The sequence below is a fragment of the Papaver somniferum genome, unplaced genomic scaffold (genome assembly GCF_003573695.1).
Source record: "Papaver somniferum cultivar HN1 unplaced genomic scaffold, ASM357369v1 unplaced-scaffold_117, whole genome shotgun sequence".
NCBI lineage: Eukaryota > Viridiplantae > Streptophyta > Magnoliopsida > Ranunculales > Papaveraceae > Papaver > Papaver somniferum.
In genome coordinates, this window is record NW_020620714.1 from 10,584,463 (window position 1) to 10,607,527 (window position 23,065).

The 23,065-nt window shown below is 35.5% G+C and overlaps 2 protein-coding genes and 1 non-coding gene across 3 annotated transcripts in view; 2 read left to right on the top strand and 1 right to left on the bottom strand.

Moving 5' to 3' along the window:
* LOC113329970 (2-alkenal reductase (NADP(+)-dependent)-like) overlaps nt 1-2,495 on the top strand; it is a 3,381-nt gene extending 886 nt beyond the window's left edge. The window contains exons 2-5 of the mRNA XM_026576827.1: nt 945-1,128; nt 1,246-1,412; nt 1,526-1,608; nt 1,875-2,495. Of these exons, the coding sequence (XP_026432612.1) occupies nt 945-1,128; nt 1,246-1,412; nt 1,526-1,608; nt 1,875-2,253 (813 nt within the window). The 3' untranslated portion in view covers nt 2,254-2,495. The remainder of the gene's footprint in view (nt 1-944; nt 1,129-1,245; nt 1,413-1,525; nt 1,609-1,874) is intronic.
* A 338-nt stretch (nt 2,496-2,833) lies between these two features.
* TRNAV-UAC lies at nt 2,834-2,906 on the bottom strand. Its single transcript has one exon. It is a non-coding gene; the product is annotated as a tRNA-Val (tRNA).
* A 12,399-nt stretch (nt 2,907-15,305) lies between these two features.
* LOC113330023 (trihelix transcription factor ASIL2-like) lies at nt 15,306-16,859 on the top strand. The gene is made up of 2 exons (XM_026576875.1): nt 15,306-16,114; nt 16,221-16,859. Exons 1-2 carry the CDS (start codon nt 15,527-15,529, stop codon nt 16,644-16,646), a joined length of 1,014 nt encoding a protein of 337 aa, XP_026432660.1. The 5' UTR covers nt 15,306-15,526; the 3' UTR covers nt 16,647-16,859.
* The last annotated feature ends 6,206 nt before the right edge of the window (nt 16,860-23,065 follow it).

Consider the following 23,065-nt stretch of genomic DNA (forward strand, 5'->3'; position numbering starts at 1 on the left):
TTTTTTTTGGAAAAGGTAGTTCATTATATAGCGTTCATTAGTATTCCTCTTCTGGTGAGGATAATATGGTTATGACTTATGAGACATCAAGTAAGGGATAAAACTGAAAACCATATTTTAGAATTTCAAATTAGATATATAGTCGAATGATTCTTAATTTCTTATGCTAGAAATAGTTAAAATTGTTGTCTTTGGTTTGGAGGACTTAGGGATATTCAATTACTTAAAAAAAGAAATTAGAATGTAAACAGACAAAATTTCCTTTCTTATCTTTGACGAGAGAAACCGTATCTGAATTTCTCGAATGACATGATCTGTATGAATTTGGATCATACAAATACTGTGGTATCATTATTTGGTCCTAATTTTGATAAGACTGAGAGAGTTGCATTCCTGCTCTTACTCCTGGTTGACTGGTTCAGTAAGACTCTTATATTACATTTCTTGTTATACCTTTGAAAACACGTACTTTAGTTCTTTTGATTGATCATAATTTCATTTTCTATCGCAGACAACTTGGTATGATTGTTTCTTCTTGATATACTGAAGTAAAGTTTTTTGAAAAACCTTTTTGCTTGACATTAATATTACTAGACATGATGTGTGAGTAAATCTAGATTTTCTCACTAGTTGCCTGTTGGTCAATGTTTTTGCCCTGTCATGGTGGAAAGTATGGTTCGGTAAGGCATTTCGCGGTTATAGGCCCTATAGGGGTGGCCAGTACCAAATAAATTTCATACTTGCATATCCAGGTTTCATACCCTGCACAAGCAAATGGTTGTCCTTCTTAGTTCTTCATTGTCCCAGATCTAAAATGGCACATTCATTCCTTGTGTATCAGAGCTGGACACCGTAGCTCACTGCTCTGTCAGTGAAGATCTTTTACTTCCTGTTCTCTTTTTTTTTTGTTTGTGAATTGGGGTTGACAGTTTTAATATTTGCAGCCAATCACTGGATATGCCGTTTCCGAAGTGTTAGATTCGGGAAACCCAAACTTCGAGAAAGGTGATTATGTCTGGGGATTTGCTGGATGGGAGCAGTACAGCCTCATCAAGAACCCTGATCCTTCGTCCCTAAGGAAAATAAACTACACTGATGTACCTCTTTCATATTACACAGGAATCCTGGGTAAGTTGTTGGTTAACTGATTTCTTAAATAAACCTGGTTTATTGATTAGTTTTAATTTCAGTTTTGTAAGTAGTAAGTTTGACGATTCCTCTCTATGTTACGTTGTTGCATCCTAGGTATGCCCGGTATGACTGCTTATGTTGGGTTCAATGTGCTTGCTTCTCCTAAAAAGGGAGAATCTGTATATGTATCGGCTGCATCTGGTGCAGTTGGACAGATTGTTGGACAATTTGCAAAGATGATGGGTTGTTATGTTGTTGGAAGTGCCGGATCAAATGAAAAGGTGAGAATATGATGCACCCAATTGCCTCCACGCATTAAGAACGCGAAACTTTTAACCCTTTCAACTGAGTGCTCAATTGATGATTATCTTTTTCTTGTTTGATTTAACTTCAGGTTGATTTGTTGAAGAACAAGTTTGGATTTGATGATGCTTTTAATTACAAAGAAGAGGCAGACTTGACTGCAACTTTAAAAAGGTCTGAATTCGCATTTATTCCGTGGGAATTTTAATTGTACCATTAATCTGGATTATACTTTTGCTTTCTCCAGATCTTTGTTTACCATAACCCATATCTTAATACTAACACCCGATAGAGATTGTTATTCATCTCCTTTAATTGAAACTCTAGTTTCATATAACTCTCGTAAGAATTTATAACTTGTACTACAAATTGTACAGCATCAGATCACCTAGTTTTTCCAACTCCTAATTTGGCGTGCGCATCTGTCTTCAATATTTTAGGTACTTTCCTAAGGGTATCGATATCTATTTTGAGAATGTGGGTGGAAAGATGCTCGAGGCTGTCCTCCAAAATATGGCTGTCCATGGTAGAATCCCTGTTTGTGGAATGATTTCACAGTACAATCTTCAGAAACCCGATGGGGTTCACAACTTAACACAACTTGTCCTGAAACGTGTTCGTATGGAAGGGTTCAATGTTTCAGATCACTTTCACCTTTACCCAGAGTTCATGGAATTGATGAAGCGGTATTTCATGGATGAAAAGTTAGTTTATGTCGAAGATATGGTGGAAGGTATTGAGGGTGCTCCTGCTGCGTTGATAGGTCTTTTTACCGGACAAAACATCGGGAAACAGGTAGTCCGAGTTGCTCATGAATGATTTACTTCATAACTAGACTTACTCCCAGGACGATGTGAACCAGATGGCAGTTGCTGTTAATACCCCTAATAAGTGCCTAGCTAATGAATTGTATTATCCATGAAATAGTTTTCCTTTTCTACTCTTTTGTTGTTATTTTTGTGGTAAAGTCACTGGGTGGGTGATGATAACAGTGACCTGAGTTCGAAACTTTGTCCTCGTAGTTTCCATCTTCTTTTAACAAATTTCTCATCCTTCACCCATCCAATCATTTGTTTTGCAAACTTACCTGACAAATTCATGGTCTCGTCTTAAAGTACCAGTAGTGCTGCAAATTGATCGCGAAATCAGTTCCAGCAACCAAAGTATGCTTCATGAATCTGCATCTTTAATCAAAAGCTACCAGTCTGCCACGATGGCAAACTAGTGTTCCGTGGTTCGAAATTTTCCAACTGATCTGACATAGGTTTGGTTTTTGCATCTCGGATCCAAAATTTGCACGACGATTTAAAATCTTCCGCATTAGCCAAGTAAGAATTAACAACAAAGAAATTAAAAGTTGCCTAACCAGATAAAAAAAAGGAGGAAATAAAAAAGTAAATGTCCAAGCCCGGGTTCGAACCGGAGACCTTTTGCGTGTAAAGCAAACGTGATAACCACTACACCACTCAGACATGATCTGTCTATGTTGGATATGAAACGTTAATTCATTCTGTAAAGGAACTAACCGGGACCTCTACCACTACCAGCAACCAGTTATCCGCTCTAATAGTTATTTTCCGGACATCGGTTAAGTTCCAATGGATGTTATAAGTTCAATATCCGTTCCATTGGGGTAATTTGCCTTTCCTCCCCTAACAAAGATTATGATTTGAGTTATCTCCCCTATAGAGAATAAAAATAAATCAACAAAACCTCATTTTGTTACATATTCCGTCCAAGGCTAGTTAGCTGAGTCAGCAGCTCTGTATAGGTGGACTAAAATATACACGTGGTGCTCAGCTGTCGAAAACACCCTCGTCTTCTCAATCTCCGTCTTCTTCTTTATTTCTTAAGAAAATAAAAATACAATCACTTTCTTCCCCAAACCATCAACAGCGGCCATGACTTATATGTAGGAAAAGTTTTAGCTTGAGATATATTTGGGTACCCTCGCCTTTTCACAAGTATAGTTCATCCAAACTTCTCATAACCCGTAGGAAACTCGAGTTTAAACAAAACCCACGTTCTTTGTTTTGCCTATTCTTATGAAGAACGACGTCCACGGAGATAAAAGAAGAAGAAAACGAAGATAAAAACGATATCTCTTTCTTTCCAATTCTTCAATATGGTTTTTCAGTTCTAATTTAATAAAAAGCTTTGAATCCTTCTCAATTTGATCGATCTGATTTCTCTTTCTCAATTTCAACAATTGTATCAATGGAAGCAGTAGCAACAGTTGGTTTACCATCTCTTCTCGGTGTCAAACCCTTGAGGTTTGGGGAAGAAAGTCATTGTATTTTTATTTTTTTAAGAAATAAAGAAGAAGATGGAGATTGAGAAGACGATGGTGTTTTCGACAGCTAAGCACCACGTGTATATTTTAGTCCACCTGTACAGAGCTGCTGACTCAGCTAACTAGCCTTAGACGGAATATGTAACAAAATGAGGTTTTGCTAATTTAATCTTTGTAGGGGAGGTAACTCAAATTATAATCTTTGTCAGGGGAGAAAACACAAGTTACCCCTAATATCATATAATTATCTGTTCTGTTGTGCTATAGGTTCTTAAACAAAAAAATCAAATAGAATGATTCAAATTCATTATCATCTCACTTTTGTATCCACAACATGTCACGTACATATGGTTGTTAGTAGCTACAATATTTGAAATTTTAGCAAGTCCTCCAATAATTAGATCTAAAAAAAAAGAAATTAAAGCAACAATTTAGCTTCATAAAAAGCATAAAAAAAAACAGTACACGATCACTGAGTTTGCCATCTAGCTTGAATATTATAAGTAAAATTATAAAATAACCCTTTTCTTAGTGGAACATATAATATATTACCCGTTCTAATACATGCTATCACAAATCCATTTCGTTAAAAGAATATTAGCCGATAAGATATCCACATTTGACATCGGTTCTAATAATTTTCTATACCAAGTCGGAGGGAAAGGGGATATATGATTATCCATTAACATGCCTACTTTTAGTCAATAAAAAATAAATTGTATTAATTTTTGTTCAAAAACAAGTCTCTTTGGGAAATTCTTACAGGATGGGCAAATTTTTGCCCATTTTGATCCCACTATGGATCGATCAAAGAAGAAAAATGAATGCGTAAATGGGAAAATTTATTGGTTTATCCATTGCGGTGCAATAAGAGCTGTGTATTTTTTCATAAGACGACGCATAATTTAAACCTGACCTTCGGCGGCCTCATCTAAGCCACGCGTCCAAACTTAGGCCGCCGGAGGTGCAACAAAATCCGCGCGGCCTAGTTTGCCTACTAGGGAATATATCTTATCTGTTCGATCTAAAGGATCCTTTTGAGTTCTCTATAAATTCTCGGTTTTCCTTCATTTCGATCACACATTCTCTATAAAATCTCAACAATCATGGAAACCCTCTCACAACAATCACAACAAAAATCTACTAGAGTTCGTGATATGAAGTTTACTATGGATGAAGATGAATATATTTGCAGGTTTTATGTGTTCTTTACAGTAGATCAAGTCAATGATTGCCAACAACAGGTGGCTACATTTTTTCAAAATATTTTTGAAAAATTTCATGAAGAAAGCGGTAACATCAATTCTCGTGATCTCGAAGGGTTTTCTCATCGTTTTCATGCAATTAGAAAAGACGTTGGTGAATACGTATCTTTTATCATGCAAATGTTTTGATGCTACAAAAAAAAAAAAAAAAAAAACGGTGAATGTTAACCAGATATGGAGCAAAGATGCCGAGAAGAGTGGCAAAAATCCCACAAAGGTGGTTTCCAAGATGAAAGTTGTTTCAACATTCCGAGGAACTTAACAAATTTAATCCATACATGTTGGAAGGTAGTCAAGTTCCAATAAAATCACCATATGAGCCCATTTCGCAGGATTTTCATAATGGTGTAGTTGTTTCCTCACTGTAAGGAAATTCATTTCCACATGCCGGGTCTCCGAATAGCCACGAAAAACATACTACCAATTTGGATGTTAATACCAATGTCAAAAAAAAAAAAAGAGAATGGGGTCAGAAAGATGGAAAAGCAGTGAGAGACGCGGCCAAAAGAGAAACAGAAGGAGATCAAACGAGTTCAACTATTATGAGTACAAGGAAATCGAGTGTCAGGTAGAACACCAGAAGTACAGATCGGAGCATGGTGTTAGGCTGTTAGGGAAAGTTCGAAAAAGTCGTCTTTCGCGAGAACAACACTACATGGGATTTAACAAGAACAAACTACTCTAATGAACACTTCAATAATGAATTCATGACAACTTTGGTTGTGGGAGCAAGAAGTGGATAAGGTGGAATGACAACTGAATGAACTATAAAACCCACAATCTGCGCATTTTGAGGATGACGATGTCGATGTCTCAAAATCTGCGCATTTTGAGGATGACGATGTCGATGTCTCAAAATAAGAGGAAGATAAATATTGCCTTGATTAAATGTACTAGATAATTTTGTTTTAATTATGGTAGTTAATTTTTTATATTTGAAAACTAAGTTTAGTAGTTAAGCTTATTTAAAGGTAACAGTTTAGTTTAACAGTTTAGTTTATGTAATATTTATGCAAAATTAAATATATATTGGCTTTTAACTCATCACTTAATTTAATTGGTATCTCTACATTACATCTTATTTCAAAGTACATAACCTACTTAAAACATAATCAAAATAAAATAACATATAAGTAAAAAAAACATATATCTAGTTGTGTTTTGATGACCAGGCATAACTCCATTTTTAGCCAAAGGTGTGCAGTTAGGTCTTCCCATAGGTGTCCATAGAGGCCACGGTTCTGAATTATGTCAGTGGTAAGTCTATATTTTCTTAAGGGACGACCATGGTACAATACAAGCTTTGGCCTCAAATCTTCGTATGAATAACTAGTCCAGGTGGGGTTACGTCTGGTTTCCTCAATGACCATGTTATACAGAATTATGCAAATTAATGTAATTTTATTAATTTCTTGATGGCGCACTTTCTTTTAAAAATTCCAAAAGCGCGTTCAGCATCCTTTCTCATAGTCATTTGTTGTCTGTTAAAATACTTAATATCCTTCGAATTCGTTGGTCTAAATCCGGTATGACTATAGGCTTGAACAAAAATTGACCATTCTGGATAAATCTCATCTGCCAGATAATACCCATGAGTGTGGTCATGGCAGTTGATGGTGAAAATATAGTGTGGGTCCAGTCCATGCTTAAGACTTTCAAACTATGATTATTTATATATGCAAAACATTGATATCATTTTGTGAACCGAGGTACAAAAAAAAAATTCCAAATCCAACAATCATAAGTAGCCGAAGCTTCCAATATTACAGTTGGTTTTGGATAGTGATGCTTATATTGACCCGTCCATTCAATTAGACACGAACGCCACTTCCAAGACACCCAATAAAGATTACCTTGCATTCCTGAAAAACCCCTAGTTGGGGTTTTAACCATGCAATCAAGACTACCTATCTATCTGAGTAGGTTTTCGTAAAAAGTTGGACCAAAATGCTCGATTGTTGTTGCGCAAAACATTTTGAGATACTTAAATGCGGTTGTTTTGCCCAAAAATATGTACTCATGTGTAGAATCCATTGGTACCCCATAACATAATAATCGGAGGGTTGTAGTAACCTATTATTTAGGACTAAATCCTCGTACATGTCGTGCAATAAAATTGTATCTGATCGACAAAACTCAACAACAATCTTTAGAGTGAAGTTGCAGCTCATACGAAATCGACGTTGAAAATCTGCATCCGAATATGCACATATAATCATGCACCATCTTGTAGTGGTAAAAATATCAATCTCGCCACGTCCATCTTTTACTCATAACTACTAGTGGCTCTAAAGGCTTTGGTATCATCCCTGAATGTAACTGCAAGATAAAATTTCGCCGCTTTTATCCTCAGTTGCGTCTTTATCCATTTGATGCAAAATATTTACATGCATTTACTGCTCATCTTCATACAAGGTTCCATCCATTTCCATATCTTTGTCAAAAGAACTAAAATCAGGATTCAAGGTTGAAAATAGAAAGTGATTGAAATTCAGAGAAACTGAGATAAAATTGGTTGGATGAAAAAGTGTTGTGATTTTGGAGGAAGAAATTGAGTAGTAAGTATTGAAGTGAAAAATATCCGTTCAAGTGACTATTGAAGTGAAAAGTAGTTTTAGACGGCCTTGGCTACCCGCCAGCGGCTGAGGCAAAACCGCCAAAGACTTATCGTCGCATGCGCTCCATTTTCAGTCGCGCGTCTCATCATCGGCTACCAATTTCGTTTTACGATAGTGAAATATCCTCTTCGTTTTACAGTTTTACACACCCGCTTTTAATTTCCTTGAAACATGAGAACAGTAAGTAACACCTAATTAAGTGGCATATACCAAATAATTTTATTAGGATTTTTGTTATAAGGAAAACCATTCAAGCGGAAAGCTGACCTCGGGTCCGAGAGATTGGACTTTTGGTCAATGGGGTGAAATAGAAAGGGGATGGGTACTCTTAATGTTCAACATTTTTTTTCATTCTCTACCATCACTACCCCAAATGCCATCGCTAATGTCTATTATTTTAATAAAACTACTTTTTCTATAAACTGCAAAGCATCATATCACCTACTTTTTGTCCAACCAAACCAAAATTTAAGTACCAGTTTTTCCAATGTATAACAGATAAAGAAGAAAACAATACGGAGATTGCAGAGGTTCGAAAAGAGTTAAAGAAACTAAAGTGAATGATAAACTTGAATAAGAAGTTTAGAACTTAAAGCAATAATAGATTGATAATAATATTCTTCAATGATAATGTGTTTGTCTTCAATGAAGATACCTGTTTATATAAGCTTTAACAACCGACTAAAAGTCTAAATAAAGTAGTTGAACTAAAATAGAATTCCTAAACATGGAATAAACGAAAAGTTATAACAAAACTAGGAAACATAACAAAGTCTAGAAGCTTCTGAGCTTAACCTGAGAATGATAAGGGAAGTCCTGCATCAGTCCCCCATTCTTGAAAAGAACTCTTCTCTGAGTTGAAAGTAGTAAGCAAAAGATCATTATCACCATGAAAGGTGAATATGTCTTAAACATTGAACACATTAGAGATGTTCCAGTCTTTAGGTAAGTCAATGACATATGCATTGTCACTGATTTTCTTCAAAATTTTTAAAGGTCTATACTTTTTCATCTTGGTCTTGTTATAAGTGCCAACTGGAAATCTTTCTTTACGTAGATGAATCATGACCAACTCTCATTCTTTAAATGTCTTTTATCTCTTATGCTTATCTGCAACATTCTTGTATTTAGCATTAGATTCTTCGAGTTTAGCTTTGACTTAATGATGTAGTTGAGAAGCTTTATCTAAGAGATTATCAGCTTTGACATTTGAAGTATGTAACTTAGGAAGTACAACTAAGTCTAATACATGATTAGGTACCTTAGAGTAAACAATTTCAAATGGAGTTTTACCTATGGATCTGTTCACTGAAGTATTGAATGTAAACTTCATATGAGGTAGTAATGTATCCCATTTCTTACTGTTATCCATGCATTTAGCTCTAATTAAATTTCCCAAAGATTTGTTGACTACTTCAGTTTGTCCATCAGTATGTGGATGAGAAGTAGTACTGAACTGTAATGTAGTACCCAAACGTATCCATAATGTCTTCCAAAAGTAGCTCAGAAATTTGGTATCTCTATCAGAAATAATGGACTTTGGAACGCCATGCAAATGAACTATTTCTTTAAAGAATAAAGATGCAATACTTGAAGCATCAGTAGACTTTTTACGGGCAATAAAATGTGTCATTTTGGAGTATATGTCTACCACAACCATCACAGAGAGTCATTCCCTCTTGCTGTACGGGGTAGACCAAGAATAAAGTCCATGCTGATATCAATCCACAGAGCGTCTGGTACTGGTAAAGGAGTATAGAGTCCAGTATTCTGAATTGTACCTTTAGCTTCTGAAAAACCATGCATCTCATAACATATCTTTGCACATCACGTTTGAGAGAAGGCCAAAAATACACTTCTTCTAGAAGTGCAATAGTTTTATCTCTGCCAAAATGACCACCAAGACCACTTCCATGCAGTTCGCGTATTAAATGCAGACATAAAGAACCATTAGGAATACAAAGGCGATTACCTTTAAAGAAGAAACCATCTTGGATGAGAAAAACATCAACTCCATGAGCTAACGAACTGCATTGCTCCCAGAGTAACTTGAAATCTGTATCTTCAGCATAGATATCTTTGATGTAGTAAAAAAAAAACTTTCATTACGAGTATTAGCCAAAAGATGACTGCGTCTTCTTAAATAATCTGCAACTTGATTCAGTCTTCCACTCTTGTTTTTAATCGGAAAAGGTAAAATTGTTAATTATTGAAAGCCATCTATCATGCATACGATTAACTTTAGCTCAAGTCTGAAGATATTTTAATCCATGATTATCAGTATTGATGACAAACTCATGATGAACCAAATAAGTATGCCATTGTTTGAGATCTTGGACAAGAGCAAGTAACTCTAACTAATATGTAGACCACTTTTTTTGTGTCTCAAATTATTTTTTCACTATGGTAAGAAACTAGATGTCCTTCTTGAGATAAAATTGCTCCAATTCCAATAATAGAAGCATCACAATCCACTTGAAGTGGCTTAGAAAAGTCAGGCATGACAAGAATATGAGCTGAACATAATTTTTCTTTAAGTGTATCAAAACTTCTATCAGCAGCTTTAGTCCAAGTAAACTTTTCCTTCTTCAAACAATCAGTAAGAGGAGCAGCAATGGTGCTGAAATTCTTCAAAAAATGCCTATAAAAAGAAGCTAAACCATGAAATATTCTTACCTCTTTGATAGAAGTGGGAACATGCTATTCCACAATAGCTTTGACTTTAGAAGGATCTACGAATACACTTAGAAGAGATGACATAACCCAAAAATGTGACTTCAGGTGACATAAATGTGCATTTCTTCAAATTCAAAAACAAAGAATGAGTAGATAACACCTTAAAAACTTGAGAAAGATGACTCAGATGTTCCTTGGGAGTGTGACTAAAAATTAATATGTCATCAAAGTATACAATCACAAATTTACTCAGAAAGGGTTGTAAAACTTGATTCATGAGCCTCATAAAAGTACTTGGTGCATTAGATAACCCAAATGGCGTAACAAGCTATTCATATAACCCTTCTCTTATCTTGAAAGCAGTTTTCCATTCATCTCCTTCTCTGATTCTAATTTGAAGATATCCACTCCTAAGATCAAGTTTAGTGAAAATAATTAATCCAGAAAGCAAATCAATCATGTCTTCAATACTAAGAATATGAAATCTATAAGGAATGGTGTTGCGGTTCAAGTCACTACAGTCTATACACATTCTCCAACCATTATCTTTCTTAGGTACTAAAAATGCTAGACAAGCACAAGGGATGTTGCTAGGTAAAATCAAACCTTTAGCTAGTAAATCACTAACTTGACCTTGTCAAATTTCATTTTCTGCAAGACTTAACCTATAATGAGCTTGATTAGGAAGTGAAGCTCCAAGTATGAAGTCAGTGAAATGTTTTATATCTCTCAAAGGTGGTAAAGTCACAGAAAATTCATTAGGGATAATAAAGGTTGTACCTGAACATGAACTGCTATCATTGGCTTGGTGTCTTCATGAGAACTCAAAGTATGAGTTGAGCGTAAACATAGTGATATTGTAGCCACCAAAGCACTGGTTTTGTCATCACTATGTTCCTTGATCTCAAAAGAAGATTTGGAAGGATGAAGAACTTTATTTTTACCATATTTATAGAATGTGTATCTGTTTAAGAAAAAATTGTGAACTGCACGTACGTCATACTGCCATGGTCTACCAAGGAGAAGATGTGTGGCATTCATATCTATCACATCACATAAGACAGAGTCTTCAAAACCAACAAAATAGAACGTTATCACACACTGATGTGATACGTTGAGTAGTCTTACTAGTTACCCATCCTATAGAATAAGGATTAAGATGTGGAGTAACAGGAAGACCTAGTTTATCAACCACCATAGAAGAAACGTAATTATCGACACTACCAATGTCAATAATCATGTCACAAACTTTTCCTCTAATAAAACACTTGGTTTTAAAAATGTTATGTCTTTGAGAATAACAAGGTTGAGCAAGCATGAGTGGACGAATCATACCTACTAATGGTCACCATATACTTCATGTAAGTCAGGATATTCCTCTTCCTCAAAATCTTCATCTTTCAATGGTCCATTCTCTTTAGATTCATGTTGTACAGAATTATCTCCAATAAAACCATTGAACCGGCGATCGTCAGCAGAAGAATGGCCAACTTGATGCCATTTATTGCACTTATCCCATCAAAATTTGGAGAACATATTTGCTGGTTTAGAAGGAGGAGGAAATTGTTGTTGGTTGCTAGTAGAAAATCTAATACCAAGATATTTGGATTGTTGCAGTTGAATAGGTGAATTCTCAATGGAAGTTGGTAAAACGGGTGAAGGATTTGTAGGTAAAGGTGTCTGAGAGAAAGAAAAATTCACTGGTGGTAGTTGTTGTCGTTGAGGTGGAGGTGTAAGTTCTTCCGGGTAACTATAACTTGGAGAAGAAGAATAGTACGGATCATGATAATTACGTCCTGAGAATTGTTGTGTCGAGTAGGTGTTATTATAACGAGGCCGACGAGGTTGAGAAGCTTTAGAAGGACGAGAAAGACGTTTCTCAATCTTGATATCCCGTTGAATAGCTTCAACCATTGTAAAAGCATATTGAGTCATATTGTATTGAATCAACCTATTTAAACCCTCAATGAAATGGGCCACCAATTGTTCTTCAGTTTCTTGAATTTGATTACGAGCAACTAAATTATAAAACTCAGCAACATATTCTTCAACAGAACGAGCTCCCTGATGACAATTCTCCAGTTTAACAAAGAGTTGTTGTCTGAAGTCTTGAGGTAAAAATTTATCTCGTATCAACTTGTGCATACATGTCCAAGTACGTATTGGATGTTTATGATTGTTGAGTCTATCTTCGCAAATATTTTCCCACCAAGTAACAGCTCCACCTTTGAGTTTATAATCCACTAGCTTAACTTTTGAATCGTCTGGTATATCCATAAACTCAAAGAAAGCTTCAACTTCGTAAAGCCAATCCAGTAACTCTTCTATTTTGAAATTTCCATTAAAAGTAGGTATATCTGCCTTTATCTTGTATTCTGGTAAAGAGCCATATGGAGTATGTCCTGAGAGAATGCGTCTATCTTTAGTCCATCGTCTGTGTTGATCATCTTCCCTATTGTTTTCATTATCAATGTCCTCTTGTAAAACCAGGTGTTTTTTTTTTGGGTTGAGAGCATAAATTTCATGTTTCTTTAGTTTATACCCCGGTATACCAGTAGTATAAACAACACCATGAGGTTTAAATGTTGATTCTCCGGGTTTGATAGATGACTCCAAATCCTTTGTAGAAGGCTCAACAGTCTCCTTTGGTTCGACACTTAGGAACTCCATAATAGAAGCTAATTGTGCAGGCATGTCTTCCAAATTAGGTATTCTTTCATTGAAATCTTTTTGCATAGTTTCAACATCAGAAGCTAACTTGACAAGCTTTGTCTCAGTAGTATCATCCATTGAAAAGAATATGAAACAAGTAAGTTCTTGTTGTTTTTTGTTTTTTTTAACCAGGGTTGCGGAAGTGAAAACAGGATCTAAGAAAAGAATAAAAATCTAATCTACTGTCGAATGATACCAGCTAATGTATAACAAATAAAAAAGAAAGCAATACAGAGATTACAGAGGTTCGAAAAGAGTTAAAGAACCGAAAGTGAATGATAAACTTGAAGAGGAAGTTTAGAACTGAAAGCAATAATAGATTGATAATAATATTCTTCAATGATAATGTGTTTATCTTCAATGAAGATGCCTGTTTATATAAGCTTTAACAATCGACTAAAAGTCTAAATAAAGAAGTTGAACTAAAATAGGATTCCTAACATGGAATAAACGAAAAGCGTTGTAACAAACTAGGAAACCGAACAAAGTTTAGAAGCTTCCGAGCTTAAGCTGGGAATGATAAGGGATGCCCTGCATCATTTTCCTACTCCTAATTTGGTGTGCATTTTGTCTTTAGGTATTTCCCCAAGGGAATCGACATCCACTTCGAGAATGTGGGTGTGCATTTCACAATACAATCTTGAGAAGCCCGAAGGGGCTCACAACTTAACACAGCTTGTCCTGAAACGTGTTCGTATGGAAGGATTAAATGTTTCAGATCATTATCACCTTTACCCAGAGTTCATGGAACTGATGAAGCAGTATTTCACGGAGGAAAAGTTAACTTATGTTGAAGATATGGTGGAAGGTCTTGAGAGTGCTCCTTCTGCGTTAATTGGCCTTTTTACTGGCCAAAACATCGGTAAACAGGTAGTCAAAGTTTCTCATGAATGATTTACTCCATCTGTGAAATTTATTTCTCCTTGGTCTACTCCGAGGACAAGTATGATGTGAACCAGATGGCAGTTGCTGTTAATATGGTGAAAACACCAGTGGCCTACGGCTTATAAAGTGCCTAGTAGTGAATTGTATCATCCATGAAATAGTTTCTCTTTTTCTCCTTTGTTGTTTTGCTGTAATTTCTGTGGTCCAGTCCTTGTGGTCTCTTGTAGTTTCCTTCTTCTTTCAATAAATTTTTGCTTTAAGGACTTCACCTATTTATCATTTGTTTTGCAAACTCACCTGACCGGATAAATTGGATGTCAGGTTACAAGTGATGGTCTCGTTTTAAGTACATCCATTACTGCAATACTGCGGTTTCAAGATGTAATGCAAAGTATTTTCCTGCAGGCTGTGCAGCAAAGCTAACGCTGCTCGGGGCTTCATTCTGCAGTGCCAAAATATTAACCAACCATTTCCCGTTTGCAGAGAACTTCTGTTGTACGAGGTCTTGACGCGTAATGGTCTCCACGGGTCCACAAATTTTATTCTTTGGAGGAGTTTTCACTCTTTAACTTTTAAGTTTCTTGACTATAGTGGCGCTGTAACCACAATGATATTCTCTAAAGTTCAACACCCCCAAAAAGAAGAGCCAAATGAAGAGTCTGATAAAACTGGATGACAGGTGAGTGACGGAACTAAACAAAAAAAAAAGGGGGATCTTTAGTTGGTGGTGATGGGAAATTGAAACTCTTGGAGGCATAAAAGAGTCAAATACTGAAATACACGTATATATAATGGGTGATGAAGTCATTGTGTTTATATTGCTGCTTCAACGGTTGTAAGGTTGCATTCTTCATCCTCGATTAGGACTGAGGCATGCTCATGCAAGCTTCCTACTAAAACCAAATTAAAGAACCATATTAAGTATCACATTGACATACTCGCAAAGAATGTCAAAATAAAATATCAATATTCGGGACAGACAACCAATGCGTGAGGCAAGTTGAAGAATTTTTTTTTAACAAAAATACTCCTTCTGTTTCGGAAAAATGATATTTTTACATTTTTCATTTTTACTTATTCTAACAGAAAATATTGTACATATAAAGGCCTGGGAAACAGTTGGTTATAGTAAGAGTTATCCCAGTCATTCATACCTGGCTCGTTCTGATGGGGTACAGACCATTGACGTATAATGGCTTGCGTCTTAAAAGATGGTTTGGCACTGTTGAAAAACATGGGAAATTTACATGATGGGGTACAGACCATTGACGTATAGTTGACCACCAATAGGTAGCTACACATTTATAGTTTAGCTTTGCATTCACGCAACAAATAATAAAGATCCCTCCACTAACACAAAAACAAAAAAAATTCTCATTCCCATTTCCACAATAAGAAATACACAAAACATTCACAAAAAGAAGTATAAAGACTTGCAAAAAGTGAAACCACTATGATTAACCCACCATTTTGACAAAAGTGACCACCATGGTTGGCCACTCACACTAGTGCTCTCATTCCCTCTCTAATGCCTGCTAGTGGTCTTCTCCAACCATTCACTACCACCACTCCTTTCTACTAAATGATCAAATACACCATGAAATAAGAGAGAAGAAAACATATTGAATGGATGATCAGAAAAGATGGAAAAAGAAGAAGCAAATTCTAATAAACCAATTGTTGCTACTAGTTCTGGTCTTGGTGGTGGTGGTGGTGATAGATTGAAAAGAGATGAATGGAGTGAAGGAGCAGTTTCATGTTTACTTGATGCATATGAAACCAAATGGGTACTGCGGAATCGAGCTAAACTCAAAGGTCATGATTGGGAAGATGTAGCACGTCATGTATCATCCAGAGCCAACTCAACAAAAGCACCAAAAACACAAACACAGTGTAAAAACAAGATTGAATCCATGAAGAAACGGTACCGATCTGAATCGTCTTCGAACGATCCTTCTTCTTGGCCGTTATTTCAACGTCTTGATCTTCTGCTTCGTTTCAGAACAGCAACAACACCACCAGCAACAGATAATTGTCCTGCTTCTTCCACTGCTACTGCTACAGCTACAATTCTTAATGCTCCTCTTCTTCTTCTTGACCCACCACCAGCGGCAGCACAACCACCGCTGCCACCATTGGTCATCCCTCTTCATTCTCTTCCTCACCCAAATATGGGCGGAGGTTGCCTAGACTCACATGAACCAAACGATGCCGTCCGCGAGGCAAGCAAGGTAATACAATTACAATGTCATAATATTGGATTTTGCTATTTTTCTTGCATACTAGTCTGCAAATTCAGTTTCATTCAGTAACTTGTTATAGTTATATATCATCCAGGAAGAGGATTTGATCAGAGCCAAAAAGATAGTCGAGAACGGTTCAGCAAAGACATCAATGGAAACGGGGAGTACTAGTGGGAGCACACCAGTTTCTGAGACAATCAAAGAGAAATTGAAGATGAAGGAAATTAAGCTCGAGAAGAATAAAAAGAAGAGGAATAATAAGAGACGGCGCGGCCGAGGCGAGGATTGGGAAGTGGCGGAAAGTATTAGATGGTTAGCAGAGGTAGTAATGAGATCAGAGCAAGCAAGGATGGAGACAATGAAAGAAGTAGAGAAAATGAGAATGGAAGCAGAGGCTAAGAAAGGAGAAATGGATCTTAAAAGAACTGAAATCATGGCGAATACACAGTTGCAAATTGCTAAGATATTAGCAAGTAATGGTAAAGATATTGATTCTTCATTGAGAATCGGCAGAAGTTGACCGGAAAAATACCACAATCTTTATTTTTGCTCTACAAATAATTTGGTGCTGACCCAGTTTCAAACTCATTCACACAACCTTACCACTCTATTACAGTGACATCGCCTTACTGTATTTCAGTTTATGTGATGATTAGAAAGTTATGCATGATTCTATAATTTGAGCACCTCACATCAAATATAAATTCATCTCATCATCAAGCTACTTAAACTACATTAAGGAGGTGTTATGAAATTTTGTCCTAGAATGTGGTCAAATAGAGTTGACCGTAGTCAATCTTTTATTTATTGCCGATCATCTGTTCTCTTTAGATTCTTTGAGCATGAAGACGCCGACCTTGGTTGCTTTCTACACCTTGCAATTAAAAAGATGGCCATGTAGTGAAATCCTCTTTCGATGCCTCCAAAATATCCGTCACAAAATCTTTCAAACTCAGCTTTAGCTTCTTTGTTTTCTCTTTTTAATCGTCAAAAGATTCACACTGATATTCTTGCAAAAGTGTTGTAAAGTTATCAACCTTATTCACTTACCTGGTGGCTTCTCTTCACGGGCATACCAAGTTACCAACACATCACTCAACCTCAAGTCCCCAACTTCTTTGTGATGCTCGTGTAAAAACAAGAACTATAATTTTGGACATACCAAAATCTTCCAAGGCATACTGAATGAAGACAAAAAAGGTTGTGAAATAGCAAAATCAGATAACTCCTTAACCCAAAAAATTTTTAATGACAAATCTACCCTTTACGTATTAGTGTTACTAATCTTGATTAGTGATTAAATATTTTGTTTAGTGATTAAAATAATTTTCAGAATTATAAGAGTTGTTTAGATGAAAAATTTGGGGAAAAAAAATCAAAGTTTTGGTTTGGTTAAGAAGGAGAGAAAGAGAAGGAGAAAGTGAGAAAATTCTAATTCTTGATTCAATGGAGGATGAGGAGTGTCATATATCATCTAAAAAACCTAGGAAAATACACATCAACTACAACAATGATTCCCAAATGGTTGATTTCCTAGATTACGAGAATGATTCAATGGAGGATGAAAAGGTTCGACTTACATTTATGAGCCGAACTGATCCCTTTATGAACCGTTCGGCTTGTATAAAATTTTCCTGAAAGCCGAACCTATTCCTGAGAGTTCTGGAATAAAAAATGTTAATGGTTCGGCTTATATAATGAAAATCGTATCAGCCGAACTGTTCATATACACTTTCAGGCTGAAAATTTGAAGAACCGTTCGGCTTAAAAAACAACAACATTATGCGCCGAACCTAGGTTCGGCTCACAACGCAACTAAATTATGCGCCGAACCTAGATTCGGCTCACAACTCACCTAAATTATGCGCCGAACCTTGATCTGAAACCTGGAAATTGACAACTAATGAACAGTTCGGCAAGCTGAAAGTGTTATTGTTATGAGCCGAACCAACTAGTTCAGCTTGTTTAAAAATATCATAATGAGACGAACCTAGTCCTGTGTGATCTGGAAGAAAAATTATGTGAGGTTCGGCTCATAGATGTAAGCCGAACTGTTCATCAATGGGTTGGTTCGGCTCATAAATGTAAGCCGAACCTATTCCTGAGAGTTCAGGAATAAAAAATGTTAATGGTTCAGCTTATATAATGAAAATCGTAGATTTTAACCCATTAAAATCAAGTAGATTTTATCTTCATCTTCAAGAGAATGAAAATACGAAGATAACGCAGAAAGAATGAGGTCATTCCGACATTGGACGAAGAAGTTATGATCAAAACAAGATCGAAAGAATTCAGTCTACAGCGGGAAGTTCGGCTGATAACTCATCAACACGAGTTTGCCGAACCTAAAGCCTATAAATCAATATTTTCGAAGTGTTTAAGGGTATATAAGTCATTCATACCCATTAGACACCCCTTATCAATACACCCTGGTTAGGAAAATGACTTTGTATGCCTATAAAGTTTTTGGTATGCCCAATATTATGGTTCCCACAAGTGAAATGACATCCCATTACGACTTCACATAAATGTTAGCCCACTTGAGTAAGAAGCATATTCGGAGGCTTGCGCGTTTTCTTTTCGAGGATGTTATAAGGAAAATTTGTTGATTGGTCCAAAGCCCATATAGTTATTTATATTAAGGTCCAACCAGAATTTTTTTTTATCCGGAGGTCCAAAATTAATAAAAAATAGAAATGACCATAATACCCCCTACTACCAAACGTGTGTGTCTACACTGCTTACAAATTTGAGTACATATCTGGCACACTGCTCACAAATTCGAGTACATATATGCTAACAAATTTGAGTACATATATGCCGCACTGCTTACAAATCTGAGTACATATCTGTCGCACTGCTTACAAATTCGAGTATATATCCGCTGCTTACAATTCGAGTACATATCTGCTGCACCGCTTCCAGGTAAAGTACATATCTGTTAGAATCAATTATAAATAAATTAGCACATATTTCAGTATTGCGCATACGTACTCATGGATCAAACAAAAAAAAGTGACAAAACTCTGAATAAAACAGAATCAAAAGAAGTTTCTATCAGTACGCCTTATACGTACTGCGTATTCATGAAATAAAAATCAACTGCCTGTAAAAAAGAGTTGATGAATCCTCCAAATTTCAGAGTTCAGTGCCGTACCTCAAGCCAAACTGATGTAGTTTCACTTCCTGTGAACAGGTATTGACCTAGAAAGATGGTGTCTCCTTTCTTTACTGCCTGCACAAAATCATATAGCTTAGGATAACATAGTCACACAGGTATCGCAAAGACAACAATTGGAAGGTTCAAGGGAACATCTACAATGTCATCCTTCTTCCTAATCATTGTTTTCCAATTTTATGATATACATCAACAGAACGCAAACATATTCGAATTATGTGACAACAATTCCCAAGCCCAAACTGAAATTACACTATGATTTAACCAAAATTTCAGCACACCTTTGATAATCCATCATAATTGATTGGCAATGCATCTGAAGTTGCTTCTTTATCTTGATCCGGAGTCAAAACAACCGATGATTCAGCCTTCAGTGCAATCGATTTTTCACTTTTATTAAGAACTTGCAATTCAGGGCCTATTGTATCTAGCATAACCTGAAACAAGTGAACAACAAGATATGCACATTTATTATCAATTTTCACTCTATAATCCATAATAGCAATTCCAAAAAAACGATTCAAAAACTGCAACAACAACGAAGATCATGACAATTCCTTAAACAATCCAATTCAAATCAACAAAACTTACAACACAGAGCTTCTTAGTACTCTTAACAAGTATGATTTTGAGAAAATAAAGAAAGAAAATAACTAGAAAATCAAATTGAGAGTTCAAATAAGCTAAAACCATCAAAATCTAACCAAAAAATTGAATAATTACGATCAAGATTCATAAAAACAGTACGTCATATACGTACTGATGTTTAATATACAAGCAAAAACTGAAACCAAACATATAGAAGCATAGTAAACACAGAAAAATCAGTACGTCATATACGTACTGATGGTTAATACATAAAACTAAACTGAAACCAAACCAAAAGCCAACAAAATGAAACTAAAATTCTAGATCTACAAACGAAACAAACGTAAAACATGATTTTATAACTAGATCTGGACTATTTTCATCAAAAACCTTCAGTACATCATATATGTACTGATGATTAATACACAAAAGCAAACTAGAAACAAACCAAAGACCAACAAAACCGAGTTAAAACATCAGATCTAATAATGAAATGAACATAAAACATCACTATCTATCTAGATCTAAAGTATTTTTACCAAAATTGAAATAAAAAATTAATGAATCAAGCATGAAGATCATAAACACAAAAAAACTGAATTTAATTCCTCTTTTCGGAACCTTAAAATCTGAATTTTGAATTCTTTATCCCATGAAATCAAGAGATTTGGATCTCAGATTAAGATAGAATCAATAAAAAACTTAAAATAAAGATCAGTGTAGGTAAATCAACTTACGAAATACCTCAGAATCAAAACAAATATTTCAGTATTACATATACGTACTCATGGATCGAACCCAAAAATCAATTAAAAAACGCTGATGGAATCCAAAAACAATGACAAAACTTTGAATATAACCGAATCAACATCAGATCTAATACCTAAACATTAGATTTTGCTATAAACATAAAAATTTCTCTAATCCGAGAAGAAAAAAAACCTAAATTAAAATTAGCTTTTGAAGAAGAAAGGAAAAATGAAAACCTAAACTATACCAACAGTAAGGAAGTGAACCTACCGATTAATCTTATTTTGAATTCACGAATTGATCAACACCTCAGAAGATCTTCATAGCCGGAGCTTTTCACCGAATCACAAATGAGAAGAAGAAGAAGAATAAGAAGAAGAATAGATCGAGAAATGAAGAAGAAATGGATTTGGTTACTGCTTTATATACTTAAGGGTGTTTTCGGTATTTAAAAATACGTCCTCATACGTTCCACACGTGTGCAGGACCTGGGCTTAAAAAATTTGGTCCATTTTCATGTTTTCTTTTAATTATGGACCTCTGATTAGTGGGCTTTAATGGGTGGACCTGCCACTAACTAAGAACACTATAATGGTACATATTGGTAATTCCTACTTGTTATAAACGTCTATTTATGTTAATAATATCTAGGATAGATACCGTTTATTATTGGGATGTCCTTGTATCTATTATTATAAATAGAGGCTGAAATATTTGTTTGTTTTCCGCATTGAATAAGAATTCTCCTTCCTTTTCTTTACTTTTCTATCTTTCACACTACGTCATAGACATGTTGCTCTACCGGTATTTTTTTTTCTCTCAATCATGATAAAAAAAATTTCATTGGTTTTTCTTTTTTTGGACAAAGAATCTTTCTAGGTTTATTGGTTTGATTTTTTTAATCAAATCGATTATCTAACAAACAGAGAACATCCGCTAGTATTGATTTACATATATTTAATCAAATAGGTAATTTGTATATCATGATTTATTTATTTATGTATATTTTTATTTTTATCGGATATCAATGAGTTTTTTTTTTTTCTTTTTTTTATAAAAACGAGATATCAATTAAAGACCATCCGACTATAGTATTTTCAATTGGCATAGGAGGGCTTTTTTTTTATTTCTGCTCAAAATTACTGTTATGCTATTGATGGGTCTCTTTGGTGAATATTATGTATGCACACATTTTTACCTAACTATGGTAGCGCGTGCCACTACTATACAAGAGAATATTGATGGATTATTAATTATTTTCTTCTTCTTCTGATTCATGTACGTTTAAAATCTGAAGCATATTTCCTACTTTCAGATCAATTGAAAGTCAGTGGAAATTTACTTTCGTATATGTTAACTCTTTTTACTATTTTGTCCTACATGACAGTAATATCATATGTTTACCCGTTCGGAAGTTAGTGGGTATATAAGATTCGTGACTTTCTTTTTATCTTCACTCTGCCAAATTTATTGGATTTAAAGGGATAGATCCGAGTGCTAGCTCATTTCATAAGACCATTACTAAGGACAATAAAGAGTCCCACGAACATCGCTCAAAAATATTGATTTTTATTTGTCATTATTTAGATAAAGGTTTGAAGTCCCAATATCCTACGGTGAAAAATCCGTACATTTTGTGGACAGAGCTGAAGGATAGGTTTGACCATCAAGAAACGGTCATCCTTCCAAGAGATGATATGAGTGGATGCACCTCTGCTTACCAGACTTTAAAAGCGTGAGTGAATATAACTCGGTTTATTTCAGATTGTCCCTTGCTTAAAACTATACGGAGAAACAACTACTGATGCTGATCTTTTGGAGAAGACTTACTCCACCTTTCATGCTTCAATAACAGTATCAGGAAAGACAGTTTAAGAAATACTCCGAGCTTATCTCTTTCCTTCTAGTAGCTGAGCAGAATAATATGAGTTATTACTCCAGAACCATCAAAGTCATCTAGCAGGTTCAATAGCTGCTCCAGAGATGAACGCTACAGAAAGTCGTGGCAATGCTAATGAAAGTCGTGGGAAAGGACACGGATGTTGGTTAGGTCCTAAAAAGCCCAACAACAACAAGAAGGCTGGTAATAATCCCCATCATCATAAGGGGAAGAAGAATGTGTTCCCAAAATACAAAGGAAAAAGCTTGCAAAGCCTTTCGAAGCATCATTAATCTATCTGTCACCGTTGTGGTTCACCAGGGTACTGGGAAAATGTTTGACGTACTGCAAGGCACCTTGTTGATCTTTATCAGGCGTCTATTAAATAAAAGGAAAAGAAGGAAATCAATTTTGCCCAATATGACATACCAATAGATATTGCCTATCTTGACATTTCTGATTTCAAAAACGAGGGAAATGAGTTTGAAGACATGGATTCCTTCCTCAAGGATATCTGAGTTTTTTTTTTTTTTTTTTTTTTTTT